The sequence below is a fragment of the Hydractinia symbiolongicarpus genome, chromosome 2, assembly GCF_029227915.1.
Source record: "Hydractinia symbiolongicarpus strain clone_291-10 chromosome 2, HSymV2.1, whole genome shotgun sequence".
NCBI classification, from domain to species: Eukaryota; Metazoa; Cnidaria; class Hydrozoa; order Anthoathecata; family Hydractiniidae; genus Hydractinia; species Hydractinia symbiolongicarpus.
The window spans coordinates 13,469,067-13,486,771 of NC_079876.1; the positions used below are offsets into that span (position 1 = coordinate 13,469,067).

Here is a 17,705-nt window from a genome sequence, read left to right on the forward strand (position 1 = left end):
CATAAAATGTTCTGAGCAAAACAGTAGGCTCGTATATTATTTGGCGCAAAAATTAGTACTAATAGCAGGCTACAACTCTTTGGTAGAAGTAATTTTTTCATAGAATGACTTTAAAAAAAGGAACAGGTGGGAAGCACATAAACTTGCTTTTTTATATATATTTTATTCTGCAAAATACCACAAATACCATATTTCGTGCTAGTTCAAAATGTGATACTTTAGCAACCATAAGCCTAAAGTGCAAAGTATTTAACTAATTGTAAAAGTCCTGGAGACGAATTGGTTAAAAACGCATAAATTATTTCGGTTTAACATGCAATATAAGAATCATAGAATTATATACTCTAAAGAAATTAATTTTTGCAAATTTTTTGAATTTTCTGTAAGTTCCGCAAAACATTAGTGCCAAAACATTAGTTCGAAATAATATTATTCGGAAAATTTTCTTTTTTTATTTCAAAACTAGTTTTTTCCTTTATGATTTACCAAGCCCTTATAAAGAAAATTATATTTGTATGAAATAGGCTTTTTTATGTTGTTAATGAACCTCTGTCGTTGTGTTCATGAAAAAGCTGAAGTATTGAGACGGGATCACAAATAATTTTTGCGTGGTATGAGACAGTGTAAAACAGATTTACGTCCTGATTGTTTTTATTTGATGGCAAAATTCAGCCTCGGGTTGGTCTTAGTTACGAAAACAATGTTTTGTGTGCGATAAGGTATATATATTTTCTAAATAAAAACAAAATAAATATTCCTTTTATACATTATAATCTTCTTAAACCCGATGACGATCTCCACGAAAACTAACTTAGTTTATTCTTAAGAGGACTGGGTACAGAGGGCGAAACTTACATTTCAAAATTAAATGAATTCCATTTTGTCAAATGACAAATTGTTTTTTCACAATATAGGATATTGAGAGAGTTGGGAACAAGACAATTTATATGCAGCAAAACCACGTGACTTTAAACATGTATCTTTTCATGTATATTTCATAATACAAAAATAAGCCGAACAAAAATTGTTTCACAGTACATTTGTTAAAAATTAAATTTCATTAATATTTTTTTGTTAAAAATAAGTTTTTTGGAGGAACGATGAACTTTGACTTTACGCTGAGATCTAATTTTATATTACATCTTCATCCTAACATTGTTTTTATTTCTATAATTTGATCATTTTTTTCCTAAGTACACAAAATCGAATTGATTGTAAAAAAATCTTCTGGATTGAAAGATGTATTTCTTCATATTTGTTGTGAAAAAAAGAATATCAGTAAATATTCAGCCTTTCCATTCTCAAAATTTGTTTTTATTTTCTCACCACGTCCAGCTTCCTTGTTCTTATTAGTTGATATAGTTTATAAATATGCAAATATATTAGTTTATAAATCTGATAATATAGACGATGGTTAAAATTGTTTTTATTTCTATAATCTGACCATCTAGATCATCAAACTTGAAAAGCTACAACATTTAAATTTGCGAAAATTTCTCTGCATTGAAAGATGTATTTCTTCATATTTATTGTGAAAAGAATATCAGTAAATATTCATCCTTTTTATTGCCCTTTGTTCTTATTTTTCAGCCACTTCCAATTTCATTGTTCTTATAAATTTGTTCCAATATAAATAAAGTAAAAATAATAAATTATAGAAAACAAAAATAATTTATTATAGATATATAAAAAATAAATATATGTAAATACTTGTAAAATTAATATATATATATATATATATATATATATATATATATATATATATATATATATATATATATATATATATATATATATATATATATATATATATATATATATATATATATATATATATATATATATATATATATATATATATATATATATATATATATATATATATATATATATATATATATATATATATATATATATATATATATATATATATATATATATATATATATATATATATATATATATATATATATATATTTCTTATATATAAAATAAATATGTATAAAATAATAGTGTAGTTATGTACAAAAATAAAATAAATAATTCGAGCTGCAATCATCTAAAAAATAAAGTTTGTTATATATAAAAATGAGAAAAGTTTTCGAAGGTACTTAAACCTCAAACAGATTGGGGAAAGTTTAATGCCGCGTAAATTTCAAACATTTTAAATTCGAGGGATTTTTTTCTCATCTGCGAAAAATATCTTACCTGGTAAAGCTATTGTTGTTTTTTTGAAATGAAACAATTTCCTAAGACGTTTATTTTTTCTTTTCATCCTAAAAAAAGATTTAATAAAATTGAAACAAAACACGTAATGTATGCTTAGCTATTTTAATTTTTTTCTCGCTTAATCTAGTTAATAGAGGTCTGGGTACGAAGTTTTAATTTTATTTACTTAGCTATGAAATTATTTTTTATATATATTCAATATTTTATTATTTCTTCGTCTTTTTATTTAATTTAACTTATCTTTTCTATTTAAACCAAAATTAAATTATTTTGCTACTTTCGTTAAAATATTTTACTCCGCTTGAATATTAATAATACCTTTCTATTTCCGTTTATTATTTATATCTCTTTTATCATTTAAAATTTTAATCATCTTTCTTCCTTAATAATTATAAAAAACCGCGAATAAAAATCACATTTATTCTTGCTTCTAATTTATTAAATCAACTTAATAACTTACTTCGTATTCTTTTATTTTTCGTCTTATTATTTCCCGGTTTTGTCCATTCAACCATTCTCCAGCATAATCATAAGCTGTTTTTCCATCTTCATCTTCGATCGCCACATCAATATTTTCATGACGCAACAAAACATCAACACATGAGATGTAACCATACCATGCAGCATGATGTAATGGTGTATTGTTGTCAACATCTACACGGTTGATGTTTGTTACATCATGTCGACATAACATATCTAATATTGTGTGACGATCAGATATTGCAGCGACATGATAACTGTTATATTTCCATCTATTTTCCGCCCAAACATCACTCCCATATGAGATGAGAATTTCCACCATTGATGTATTGTCGGTGTTATCTACTGTCCACAACAATGGTGTGCATTCATCTTCATCTCTCATGTGAACGATGTTTGGATGAATGGATAGTAATTTTTTCAGTTTCTCGATATCGTTAGATTCAATAATTTTCATGATATCTAAAAATAAAATAATAAATGAATAAAAATTATAAATTTATAAATTAATGAAATACACTAACGAAAAATTTATGATATCGATTTTAAGATGTTTCTTCTTATTGTAATAGATTGAACATTTTATATACATAAAAATAGTGAAAAAAGAATGTTAATATATTAAACATTCACAAATAATTATAAAAACACAAAAATAAATATAAGAACAAACGAATTTTGAGTATATTATTTTGATATCATCAGATTAATTTGCGCAAGTGGAAATTCTTAAATAAAAAATATTTTGAGATAATTTGTTTGTAGCGACAAAAAAAATATCGAAGAAAATAAACGATTATACAAATAAATACAAACATTGATAAACAGATGAAATATTAAAATTGTAATAACACTAATTTAATGACGTCATCATGTATGAATTTACAAATGGAGACAAATTAAAAACACAAAATTAATTGTCTAAATCATGATGACATCAGCATTTTTGTTTACCAAATACACACTGATTCTTTTAAATGAATTACATAAAGCGGCCTTATAACTCTTAAAGATTCTAAAAAAATGAGTCCAAATGTTCTAAAGTGATTTTTGAATCAAATTTATTTTCTATCTCCGGAATTAAGTACAGCATTCGAAGGTTGCGCATTCGAATGTTTCAACTTTCGAACGAGTGGATTAAAAGCATAAAGGAATTACCGACAAAGGTGTCTAATAACATGCTTCCAGCCTCAGGGTGATTTCTAAAACATTCTTAAATTTTAAAGTTTCCTACCCTTGTGGTTCATATAAAACAATTCTTATAAAAAAGAAACAGTGTTAAAAATAATTTATCTGCAATTAAATCTGCTTGCTAGAAACCAAAAAAATGTATTTAATTTCTTAAGAACGTAGATTCTTATTAATTCAATTCTTATACATATAAGATTTATACATTTTCGAGAGTTCTTCTTACCTTATAATCACATCCTGTTGTTAAAAAAACTTGTTTTTGAATGAAACATATTCGTTTTGGTTGAGTATGATATAGTGATAAAAATAGAACGACTGTACTCAATATATTCGATTTCGTCTGCACGAATATTTCAAAGATTGTTTTTCGACACGCGATCGTTTTTTTATAAGAACAAGTTCTAAAGAACACGAGACTTAGGTACACAGCTCTTAGTAAATACTCTGTTAATTGTAAACGGGTTTCTCATGAAAAAAAATAATGTATAATAAAAACTAGCTGCTACTTTTATCAAAATTAAATTTTCTCTAACCTCACACGACCGGATTTTATCAACATTATTTCTTGAATGAAACATATTCGTTTTGGTTGACTATGATATAGTGATAAAAATAGAATGACTGTACTCAATATATTCGATTTCGTCTGCACGAATATTTCAAAGATGTTTCTCTGACACGCGATGGGTTTTTTATAAGAACAAGTTTTAAAGAGGGATCTTCACGAAGCGAATCGAACGGCGGATTAGACGTTTATTTGTTTATTTTGATTTTGCATCGAAATATTTGCTTCGCTGAAAAGTAGAAACAGTTCCTAATTTTTCCCGGCTAAAGGTTTCGCTTCTAGTTTTTGACCAATCAGAAGGCGGTTATCTAATGTAAACAATGACTTTGACGCCTAATTTATTTTGTCGTGAAAATTAAAAAGCGAATTCGCCATCGAATTCACCGTTCAATTCTCTTCGTGAAAATCCCCTTTAAAGAACACGAGACTTACGTACACGGCTCTTACTCCGTTAATTGTGAACAGATTTCTCATGAACAAAAAAATATATAATAAAAAATGGCTGCTGCTTTTATCAAAATTAAATTTTCTCTACCCACACACGACCAGATTTTATCAACACTATTTGTTGAATGAAACATATTCGTTTTGGTTGAGTATGATATAGTGATAAAAATAGAACGACTGGACTCAATATATTCGATTTCGTCTGCACGAATATTTCAAAGATTGTTTTTTGACACGCGATCGGTTAAACTTTTTTATCATTTTAATTTTCAGAGTTCAACCTCAGGCCCAGGTTTTTTTTACTGTTTAGCTTCACGTCAGCTAAAAATCACAAAAGACACGTGGAACGAGGTTGGTTTCTATTGTTAAAATGAAAAATAATCAGAGTTTATCACCTATTTTCGACCATGATTATACTCCTTCCTTTTCACCATTTTTTATTAAAAAGATACGTATCAAAATAATGCAAAAAATTGTTTATTTAAATTTTTGCTAAATTTTTTTTGCTTAGAATCACTTTTGCTAGAAAAAAGTCAAATTAACTTCCGTAAAAAGGACGCACTGTTTTTACATTCACAAAATAAGTTGCAGTAAAAAAAAAGAAATCAAAAATATGATTAATATCTACTGGGTTGTATGTTGGCAAGGACCATAAATTCAAAACTTCGTAAAACAAAGCAGACAACATTAATGACCATTTTTAGCTCAGTTAAGTTAGCTTTCTTCGAGGATATTAAAAATGAATCAGAACGAATATGTCAAAACAGATTCCTAAAATTTAATCCACAAATAAACATAAAATAATTTCTCAGAGCAGACTACGTTTAAAATCAACCAATAAGCACAAAGTTAGCGTGGTCACATCTTACCCTCTGAAGTAGTATGGAAATTACCTATATTTGTTTAGGTGAGTGTATTTTTAACACCTTATTCTGATTTTCTTGTGATAAAAAAATATTCTGAATCTCCTGGTTATGGTCATTTATGATATTTAGAATTTTATATTCATTTTTGTATAATTTTAAAAACTTTACGCATAACAACAAAAAAGTTTTGTGTGAACAACCTACCTTGAAAAGTAACAGCAACGAAATGTGGATAGGATAATATAATTTCTGATTCACCAAAGTTATTACTGGCTGCAACACGAAACTTGTATGTCTTTCCAACAACTAAATTATTGATAACACATCTACCATGTGTGGTCACACCTTCTACGTTCTGCCATTGTGATCTGTCGTTTTCCATTTCAATCACGTAACCATATCCTTCATCATTCCAACTAATTGTACACGAATCATCGTGTGTAAAAATGCAGCTCGCGTTGATTGTTGGAGATTGAAAGCTAGTAAATAAATTTGGAAATTATAAAGGTAACCTTATATTTTTTATGTAGGATGAAAGGGATGACTTTGATGATGAAGTTGTGGCTTTTTAAGATATGGTTTGTAATACGTAAACAAATAAAAACTGGCAATTTTTTGGTATGTAAACTAAGAAATAAGATATATTTACTTGTTACGTATAATTTGCGCAAAATCGGCCTCATCTGATTCATTCTTTTTATATTCAATTTTCTTTATCCGTTCCATGAGATTTTTGAATCTACGCGAATTTGTATTTACATATCCTATCGATTTTCTGTCATTAACTTGTGTTTCAATGTAATTTTCGTTTGAATTCTTGCAACATTCAACAGAAACTTCATCCAGGTACTCTGGTAACAGATCTTTAATGATATGTCCAGTTGATGAATTTGTAGTAGCAGACTGTATGTTACACGTGCAAACGATTATTAGGCGTTCAGTTACTCTGGACATTCCTTCTAACGTCTTGTGTCGCAACATAGTGTCATTTATGTCAATACAACATACGGTTTCACAAAATTCTGTTCCTCTACTACCTTCTAGATTAGTTACTAGATCATAACCTTCGTTTTCCGGAAGATTGGTGACTTCGTTGTTGTGGTCGATGATGTTCCATTCAGTTTGTTTGTTATAAACAAAATAATCCCTTCTGATCAAATCCAAAACTTTTCGAAACGTGATCAATTGTTCCACAGTGTTATGAAAAAACAAACGTTTAATATTAACACGATCTAGATAGTATTCCAACGAGAGAGCTAACATGACAATACTTTTTTCTTCTGTTTCATTTCCATAATTAAGATATATCAGTATTGGCTTTGTACCTTTAATGTTATGTCCAACTTCTTGCGCAGAGTTGCATTTAACTTTGGTTAGGGTTTTGATATCTTCAGAAACATCTGGATAATTTGAGGCAGCTGCAATTTCGTCGATGTCCAATGGTTCTTTAAATATTTTCTTACTTTCTTCACCTTTTCCTTTGATTTCTTGAGGGAAAAGTTTGTTTGAATTTTTATGAATGACAGAACTGGTCGCCGCAGATTTTTGGAGCGATAATTTTATACCGGCGCTGTCTTGAACAGGATGTTTAATAACTGATTCAATGGCAGAAATCTTTTTCTCAAATTCTACTAAAAATTCAAAAATTTTCTTCGTTGTTCGCATTCCCTTATTGAGATAAAACACACGCATACCAGTTTCTGCGTATTTGTATTTTTCATGATTTTTTGTTTCTCCAGATGTAACCAATCTCCTGTGCTTTTCCAAAGATTGCAGAAACAACACAATCATGGAATTCTGTAAAGCTTCTTCCCTCTCCAAAATCTGCTTCAGCGATAAAGCTTCTTGATTGTCAAACATCTCACCATCTACCTCGTCGCTTATAAAATGAAATGACATGCCACCATGTTTCCTTAACAGGTTCAGTATTAATTGAGATACTGTTGGAAGTTTAGAGAGGTTGAGCTCTTTTGCCAATTCAATCACATTTATTACTATCAAAGTGACTTTTCTGTTGCATTGAAATTTTGAGGCGAATTCTTCGACAGCTTTCAGCAGTATCGTTTTGTCACTCCATATAACATAATATATTATGCATTTTCCTTCACAACATTGGTAAAGATGTTTTAAATAATTTAAAGCAAGAACAGATTTACCACTTCCCAATGGTCCCACGATGATTTTCTTTTTAGATTCGTCAAACAAAATGTGTAATTGTTCAGACGACAACAGGACAGTACTTACTTTCTCATGAATGTCATCTTTGATTGTTGGAACAGTGTTTAAAGTCTCCATGCTAGCCATGAAACACATTGCTTGACCTACAATGTTCATGTACTGCTCTTTGCTTTTCTGATCAAGATCTTTTCTTCTTAATCCCAGATTCAGAAAAAACCTTTTAACCTTTGCGTCGTCTGACAAAATAGACTGATCTAACAATTGACAGTTTGCACAAACGTCGATGTTCTCTAACTTTCGGAAATTTGGTGCTGCAACCACATTTATAAATCTGGAGGCACTATCTGAGATAAATTGTCGATTGATTGCAAACAAATTTTTGATATCTCCCTCACCATTTTGAAATTCTTCCTCAATGGTTGACGCACTGTTAGTTTTAGTGTATCTTATGTTTACGAAAGTATTTTGAAATGGATGAATCAGCAAAACTCTGTGTTTGAAATTGCAAACACGATCCCAATAAGTATTTAAATTTAGAAGTCTCAGATTGTCCATGGTATTGTAATGTGTGAAAATCACAAACACGTGCCCAATTTCGCTTAGAATTGACTTTAGTCGAAATGCAAAGCTGGAAATCTCATCATTTACCATTGGTGGTGGAAATTGAACAGCTTCTTTTAGAAAGTCTTTGTTCAATGTGCAATTTTCATTTACATAATTTCTTGAAAATCTTAAATATTCGCTTCTACTTTTTCTTGTACTTCTCCACAACAGAAGAGCTGAATGTTAGTTTCAAGAACAGGGATGCTGATAATTGACTTGATATATGCTGCAACTTTGTCACTATTATGTGTATGGAGAGAAAATTTACTTTCTTTGTTGGTATACTTGTGAGCACAGGCAATGTTGACATCTACAAATATTAAAGACGTGATGATAACAAAAAAAATGTTACGTGCTTATTTATGTTAAAGAAAAAACAATGATTAAATAGTAATTGGATTACTTACTGTCGACGACAAATAATTTTTGCTTTCCTTCCATATCAAGCAATGCTATGGCAAGCTGTACAATATATTGTATAGTTTCTCTATACATCGTCAATACCAGTTTATTGTCTTTTCTCTCTTCACGGTAATCTGTTCCTTGCAATTCTATCATTGTATCGTCTTCTTCCTGTTTCATATTAATCATTTGCACCCTTTGAAAATCTTCATTATGAAACTTAACAACAATATCTCCTTCTTTGTTTTTATACATCCAAAAACTAAAAATTAAACGTATAATTACAATTGGTTACCACAACTGTTGTCCAGATAAACAATTTGGTGAAAAAAAATTGGCGACGTCAACATTTTTGGTGATGATGTCATCAAATTTAGTGACATACGGAAGAAAGCACTAACTTTGAACTTTGTTAACGATTTTGAATGTTATATAATTGAGATGAATTTAGTAACAATAATAATAGAAATACAAAATAATAAAACAATATAAACTAAGAAGTCACATAAAGCTTCGACATAATTCCAAAGAAATTGTTTTTGGAAAATAAAGCAAAATAAAAGTTTTGAAAAGTTCTGAAAAATTTGAAGGTGTAATTATGAACACATAAAAAAGGTATTAAAAAAGTTTAAGAGCAGGGCTTGAATCAGCCCCGTCCCCCAGCACGAATAGTAAATATAAATATGAATTTCACCTTCTCAAGTAAGTAATTAACAAACAACAAGTAAAGAACAGTTACGTCTGTAAAATAGAGAAAAATAACAGTGGCCTAGAATTTTTGATACTTTCTTGGTCCGAGTTAGAAAAGTTGCTTATGTGATTCCATGGAAGGGTAATTTACCATGCAAATATTAAGTTTGCAAGTGCCATTTCTTCAATTAGACAATTAGAAATTCAACGTGCACTTACAACTTTGAGGCCAATTAACTTGAAAACGAGGTGGTGACGTCAGTCATTTTTTTACGGCGTGGGTAACTAGGGACCACCTGGGACCAATTTGTGCAAATTTCTCAAACCTTGGTCCCTGAAACCGTTTAGGAACGAGTTGATCATGTCATCAAGAAACCGTTAACCCCAATATCTCTGCAAGTGTTTGTCAAAAATACACGATCCTATACATTTCCTTGATCAGTGTTTCAAGATCTATACGATGAAGACCAGTGGTATAGAAATTTCTTAATAAAATTTTTTAGTACTTTGGGGGTGACTTTGCTGACGCCAGCAAAATTTTAAAACGTATGTATCTCCTTCTCTGTTCCTTAAATATACATGTTTATATACCTTATTTTGATCAGAGTTCCAGGCTCTTTACGATAGATACTGCGTGTTAACAAACTTCTCAGAATAACTTTTTGTATAAAAATTTAAATGCTCATTTGTATTGGCTGGTTAAATTTGAAGTTAAGTCAATTTTTTCTTTAAAATTGTGTCTCTCTAAATGCTTCTTAGGGGAAAAAAGCTGTAATAGTGAAGGCTTTATTACTTATATTTTAGAATTCTTAATACTTGGTTTAATACAAATAGGTTACTTAAAAAGAGTGTATGCGTAGATAAAAGTTACACGAGGCCAATAGTAATTAAAATATTATAAATATATTTAGCCATTTACCTGCAAGCAGACATCTTTGTGACAGGATCTACAAAAGAGAAAGACAATGTAAACAGTTGAAATCATAAGTAGAAAAATACAAGGTAAATTGGTTTAGATATATATGATTTTATTTAAGCCTGTAGGTTCTTAGTGTTACAAGCTTGTAGAGTTGAGACTAATAACTAAATCCAGGTGACTCTATAAAATCATTAAATTGTGGTTCAAGATCAAAATAAATTGTTTTTTTTATCTTGATTTTGATCTTGAAATATTTTTTATTATTGGAGCCTAATGATATTTTTATTTTTTAAGCCTGCTGATTTTTAGGGTAGAAAATAAAAATTGTGTGATTAGTATATAAATTTCTAATTTAAACTTTTTGTTAAAAATAAAATTTAGGACCAAGTGTATAAGAATAGCTATATCGGATGTGACTTTTTCGTGTTACGTTGGAAGAATTCAATAGAACAGTTATTCACTTCCTCAATTTTTTTAGGTAAAATTGTCAACATTATTCTTACTACAGATTAAGAATTAGTGATTAGTTGTTTTGATAGAAAAAAGAACTGGAATCCAGTGTGATGGGACTTTTAATAGAAATTATCGCGTTGTGTCTCTTTCTCTTTATATATCTCTATTACGGAGTTTCATACTGCGCAAGTCTGGGCGCTAGCAAAGCTCTTTGTAGGGACAAATTTTTGGCATGTTTTCATTTGTCTCGATAGCCCTAATAATTTTCATGGTCAGTTTTTCACAACTATTCTGGTTAGTGCTGCGAAAAGAGGCAGAAATGCAAAATCCTGCCTGATGGTTCTTATTTTACTTTAACTGACGTTTTGCTTTTTAATAACACGTTTAAATGGTGTTGCTAACCCTCTTTGTGGTATATTGACATGGGTAAGATGTTGGAATCGGAGAAAACTTAATTTACTGACTTTTAAAGAGACGCAAGAGAAGACATATTGTTGATGTTGGTTTTAGGGGTTAGCTTTCTGAAGTTGCAAGCTACATATATCATACATTTTGTGTTGTGGGGAATAAAGTAATGGTTAAAACGAAACACTATTCTATCATTATCAGTGCACTTTGGCAAGAAGAAATAAAAATTACAGCTAGCTATAGAAAGACTTAAAGGAAGTTTTTTTACAGTAAGCTATAGCTAGCTAGCTATATATGGATCTGCAAGTTTGACATGGATTAACGTGGAAAAGCATTTGATAAAGGATTTATTTGCAAAGTATAGCTAACTAGTTATATAAAAAAGAGCATAGATGAAATCGACTGAAAATAAAATACACACTTCAATGATATAATGACTGGCTTTGACTTTTCGTTAGAAATTATTGTATATAAATATTACATAGCTAGCTAGGAAGGGATATATATAATAGCATGTTACACTATATTACTGTGTTCTTAATTTTGGTAAAATGCAAGAATAAATTTAGGCAAGGTCCACTTTTACAATTTTGTGATAGCTATAGTAATTTTGGTACATTGACATAAGAAAAATGTGGCAACCAAAAATATTTGACGAAAAAAGTTAAAGTCACTAAATTTGTTTAAAAAGTTGTTTTCCATTAAATGTGTTTATTTTAACCACAGTACGTTATTTTATTTTATATTTCGCAGCGGTCGAAACTTTGTACTTTACAGATTAAAATTATTCCAATGCAAGCGTAGCAATTTTTAAGGCTAAGTTGGTGTTTGAACTGCACTGTTAAGTTGAGTGATATTAGAAATGAGTTTTCATGATCCTATTTTTAGCATCTGGGCACTTACCAACCTATATATCTGATTACTGTATGAATAAGGCTACGATATATATGAGTGGCCCAGTGTGACCCCTAGCTAACAAAAACTACAACGAGACAGATACAGCCAGCTTTTTGACAATTTTTAATTTCGTTTATAAAAAATGTAGGGAACTTTGCCCTGGTTAGTTAAATAAAGTTTCTAGCAAACACAGAATAAGAAATTTTGGAATTGTTTTTTAATTTTATAGATAGCTAGGTATCTGTTTAATGAGCATGAAACTATTACTTTAGAAAAAAACCCATTGTTTTCTTTACTGTGCTTAATGAGCTACATTATTTTGGCTGTACTACTATCTATATAAATCTTGAATGACATGCTAGCAATGCCTCTTTGATCAACACTGTGATATTTTTAAGACAATATTAAAACTACCAAAATAAGGTTTCATTCTCTTTTGACTGCCAACTTTTCATGATGAGTGTACCCCACAACTTGAAGCAATTATAATAACCAAGTTTAAGTCTTGAACTTTCATAATATACAATCTTATGTCAATACTGAGTATCCTTCCTTTAAATAATTGTAAAATCAATATATCGCGCCAGTTTAAAAAGTAAAAATACAAAGGAAAAAGTGAATAATTCTCTTCGTACAGCATGTTTTTCTTAGCAAATGCCTTACGCTCTGCGGGGGATATAAAAATTTGTCCCTACAAGCGCTTCGCTAGTGCCCAGAGCTGCGCGGTATGAAACTCCGTAATGGTTACTGCTAATAAATATTTTAAAAAAATGGTTAAATTAAAAAATTAAGTAGATTGTTTATACGTCTAGACATACATCATAGAAACTAAAATGTGTTTGTTGACTTTCTTGATTGGAATGTTAATATTTTCACACTTTTGTTTAATTATGTTAAGCACATCATAAGACAAATATGACAGGAGTTTTGGACTTTGCACTTTGTACCTAGGTCAGACAGTCATGTGATTTGGCTTTTAGCCAATGGTTAGTGCAATGCGAGGAGAAAACTAGCCCTGTGGTCACAATATGTTTATGTTAATGTTTTTCCTCAATGTGATGACATTCTGACTTGAAGAATATAAAATTCACATCCATTTTCTAAACATTTCATGCGGCAACAACATATTATTTATAACTACTCCGTCCTTGAAAAAATCAAAAAAAAAATACATTACAAAAGCAGGAATCACCACGTTGAATTTTTTTTACCAGAAAAAAGGAATAAAAACAGTTTAAATTTGATATTGTTCCTTTTTCGTTGTTGTTTTAGCCATTTTCAGCCTTCTTGTTCGTATAAAATTTGAAGGCTACTCAATGAGCTTATCAGAACTGAATCAAACATGACTCCTGAAGAAAAAATTACAATGAGGTCAAAATAAGCTGGATAATTGAACCACCATGGCATTCAGAATTAAATTAAAAGAAGTTAGCAAAACAAAGTTCTGAATTATTTAGATGTCCAGCAAGTCTAAAACTATGTATGTGAAACACACACTAAATGTGTAATATTTATTTCCATAATGATAAAGGTTAAAATCATATGCTATTCAAAAAAAAATTGCAATTCAGTTGCTAAGCAAATCAAAGAAAAAGTTTATTTCAAAACTTGTGGTCTTGTTCTTTATGTTTTATCTCCTTTTGTGCTGTTTTTATTTCATCCTATATAACCATGATCAAAGTCGTCTTGGTTGAAGAAAGAAAAGACAAAGTAAAAAGGCCTGAAAAACACAAGGCGGTAAGACATTTCACAAAAACAAAACTTTTTGTAAACTTTTTTTTAAATGGTATATGCTGCAGCCTGTCTATTTTATGACAATGCATCATTGTATGTGGTTTGCACAAGTTGTGAACATTACGATAAACATGGTTTTTCAGTCAACTAATGTACTAAACTAAAAGTATTTCAACATTGAACTGAAGCACACTTAAAATTATTTAGAATATTTACATTTGAGATATAAAGTATAGTTCTTACACAAGAAAAAAGCGTGTAATAACAAAACGTCGCATGCATTTTTTTAAGGGAGAAAAATTCTATTTTCTTAACATCAAACCTTTTTTCGTTTCTTTTATAGAGTGGTACAGTAGAGAGTAACAAAAATATTTTGTTTACTTACATTACCTTTCAACAATCAGTAAAACCGTCTTTCAATTTAAATCAATCTTTCAATCTTCCGTCTGTTTTTGTTAAAACTGAACTTCTCAGGTATCTAGCCTTTACGAGATTCAAAACGCAATGAGAAGGCGTCGTGTTTTGCATGAGTTTTTCATCTAGGTTTTGTCAAAACTGCGCATGCGCTATAGGCTTTGAAATAGGCGTTGTAGTTAAGTAGGCATGCGCGGTAGCATTGTGGGACAGTTCATATGCTTGTGCGCATGCCCAATAAGTTCTCTTTGTTTATTATGCTGGCACAAAAGTTCCGTGAGAGAAATTAAATTATATTTTAAACCTTTAGACTGAAATAAAATCAGTAAGTTCAATTTAACTTAAAAAAAACATGTAAGCGTCAATTACAGTAACGCCCTATTTTATTCCCGCCATACAACAACAGTTAAAAAATTAATAGAAAAATAGAAAAGTTAAAAAAAAATCCGTCTTGGCAAGTCGTTACTAACGTCACAAAATGGCTTATCTATCATTATTTATCTACACAACATAAATGGTAGCTGCGAGAAGCTACAGTTGAATTTCTTGCAGAAATTTCACCTGGTAAATTTACGTGAATTTTGTATTGGCTTGAAACTAAAGTATAAAGAATTTATTATGAATTTAAATGGCGTTCAAACAGACGTATTCTTAGAGTATTGTATTTTAGCAAAGATAAAAAAATAAAATAAAAAAAACTTTGTATGAGGAGTTGATTACACTACAAAGAGTACTTGTGTGTATTTTTAACCATACATTTCGAAATAACTGTGAGAAAATAAAGGGAAAGCTCTACTCTCCAGGATAAGAAGACTACAAAGAGTACTTGTGTGTATTTTCAACCATACATTTCGAAATAACTGTGAGAAAATAAAAGTAAAGTAAATAACAACTGTCTAAGTTCGACATTTTTTATGTCTTGACGTCAATGGTCACTTTCGCCAATTCTTTAATTTTAATCAGTGCGCATGCTTCAAAGTCACGAACACAAAAGATTCGGTGCTTTACGGATCACTCCTGAAATTGAATTCAACCTAAAGTGAAACTTCATATAAACAGCCGCCCTTTTCACAGCCATGTGAAACTTTAATCCACTTCATATAAGCATCCTCTTAGACGTTATTCTACGACAGATTAGAAAGAACAGTATATACGAAAATAGAGAGATTTAATCTTAACAACTACGAAAACGAGGTCAAGCAACATATTTAATTAAGACATAAGCAATACGACACCAGCAGACATTTGTTATCAAATAGTAATCCAGTAACGCTATAAATGCCCCCATTAAACTATAATGTTTTGGCGAGAAAATTCTAGAAATAATGCTTTGTAATTGAAAAATTTTAGGACGTCAGCGGAGTGTCAGTGAATTTAAGCACCAGACAGTAATTAAAACAAAACAAAACCAAGGACATAGAGAGAGGGATAGCTGGATTGTTGCATTTTTGTAAATGATGTACTTTTTAACGTTTTACCTTCTTTGTCTCGACATAATTTCAATTATAGGGAACGGGATAGGAAAATATATTCTTTTTTTCAGGTAACATGTGGTCTATGAAGATAGAAAAACAAACTTAAAAGTGAATACCGTTACATAGCAGTTTGACTATATTAAAAAGTAATAAAAAAAGTTTAATTTTAGGCATATTTGCACAGATCCAACGAAAGTAAATGGTTCTGTAAAAAAAACTGTCATTTCCGCAAAGGAAATATAATGAAATAAAAAAAAATATTGGGCCAAGTCAAGGAATATATAAATCATCATTGATCATCAAAATGAAAAATTTTGAATCTCCACAAACATACCTGATATCTCGAAAAGTTAAGTTTTCAAGAGAAAGAATACTCCCACTCCTTTTTATATCAACAGTCTAAGATTTCGAAGTTCATCTAAGATTCTCTCATCTTTGGTGTTTTGTGAATAACTAATAGGGGATTCTTGCATGGTAACTAAACATTGTCTTGTAGCCAGCTTTAAATAAGTTATAAAACATCTTTCTACGGGCAATAAAGCAGGAACTGTCAGAAGCGTGTGAACATAGCAATAACAGTAGGAACAGATAAATAGTGCATTTTAGTGAATCTAATAATACCTGAACTGTGGATTCACAAAACATTTGCGATACACGATGACGATTATAAATGATGACTCCATGGAAGTTATTTACATTCCTTGTAGGTATCCATCCTCTCATAAATTTTAAGCGTACACTTAAGTGCCGAAAAGTTCGTGCCTGTGTTTGAGCATCCAACCGACACACTTAGTCAGAAAAGTATGTTCGTTGTTTTTTATACTGTCTTTTTTTAAATCTGATTTACTCGATGGCATCTATGCAAAAGCTTAACTTTTAACGACTGTTGAACATTGTCAATACAAACAAAAACTAGAAACATTTGGTCAAATAATTTACGTGGTTTTTTGCAATCAATATGGACACTAATCAAGCTTAAAAATGAGAAAGATGAGGACTTATGGAGGTCGATGGTGGTGTTGAAGGTATATATTGCCGATCACGATAAGACTACATCTCCTACAGATGATCATACAAAAAGTGCTGCACATTATCATCTCATGACATATGTTGTAAAGAAACGTGCTGTGAAGGATGATTAAATGCTTAAAAAGATAAGGTACAAAAGGAAAAAGATATAATGTACTTCATATGATAATATAGGGAGAGGATAAAGCAAAATAACAACAAACCTAAAACATTATAAGCCATGTTCTTTAACGTCACGTATTATAATTAAATTAAAGAATGGTATCAGATGATTTTGAACTCAAACGCACGCCTGAACATTTTATTTTGGTTTCACTTAAGTTTAAATAGACAGATATATGTGTTAAAAACAAATACGTATGTAAAAACAACAAATTCAAGACACTTTAACGCTTCCATTTGAAAATGACGTTTTTAAAAATTATTAATAATAATAACGGTTATATTTCAGCTCCATAAATGTACAAAATGGCTCTTCTTCTGAAATAATATATGATATTCGTATGTGCATGTACCACCATTTTTATGGAAAATTCTTTAGTTATTTACAGAATAGAGAAATGTTTCTGAATAGTGAAAAAAGTAGAACCCAAAACGTAGATACAGCACCAAGGAGAATTCGTACAGGAAAAGATGTTTAAAATAAATAAACTTGGACGCGACGTAAATGGTGAGAAGCTACAGTAAAAGAAAGTGACAGAAACAGAAAATAATAAGAAAAGTGG

At 30.0% G+C, this 17,705-nt stretch overlaps 2 protein-coding genes across 2 annotated transcripts; both read right to left on the reverse strand.

Moving 5' to 3' along the window:
* Positions 1-2,069: 2,069 nt before the first annotated feature.
* LOC130629811 (uncharacterized) lies at positions 2,070-8,511 on the reverse strand. Its single transcript, XM_057443174.1, has 4 exons — positions 6,428-8,511; positions 5,983-6,257; positions 2,690-3,171; positions 2,070-2,276 (listed from the first exon to the last, which is right to left on the reverse strand). Exons 1-4 carry the CDS (start codon positions 8,509-8,511, stop codon positions 2,259-2,261), a joined length of 2,859 nt encoding a protein of 952 aa, XP_057299157.1. The 3' UTR covers positions 2,070-2,258.
* On the reverse strand, positions 8,403-15,042 carry LOC130629527 (uncharacterized). Its single transcript, XM_057442766.1, has 4 exons — positions 14,453-15,042; positions 10,571-10,598; positions 8,967-9,223; positions 8,403-8,869 (listed from the first exon to the last, which is right to left on the reverse strand). Exons 2-4 carry the CDS (start codon positions 10,582-10,584, stop codon positions 8,688-8,690), a joined length of 453 nt encoding a protein of 150 aa, XP_057298749.1. The 5' UTR covers positions 10,585-10,598; positions 14,453-15,042; the 3' UTR covers positions 8,403-8,687.
* Between the last annotated feature and the right edge of the window lie 2,663 nt (positions 15,043-17,705).

Coding starts and splice junctions, on each gene's coding strand:
- LOC130629811 (XM_057443174.1), bottom strand. CDS start 8,511: ATGGACAATCTGAGACTTCTAAATTTAAATACTTATTGGGATCGTGTT. Junction 6,258..6,427: donor GCGCAAATTATACGTAACAA/GTAAATATATCT, acceptor TTTATTTACTAG/CTTTCAATCTCCAACAATCA. Junction 3,172..5,982: donor CGTTGCTGTTACTTTTCAAG/GTAGGTTGTTCA, acceptor TTTTATTTTTAG/ATATCATGAAAATTATTGAA.
- LOC130629527 (XM_057442766.1), bottom strand. Junction 8,870..8,966: donor AAAATTATTTGTCGTCGACA/GTAAGTAATCCA, acceptor TAATATTTGTAG/ATGTCAACATTGCCTGTGCT.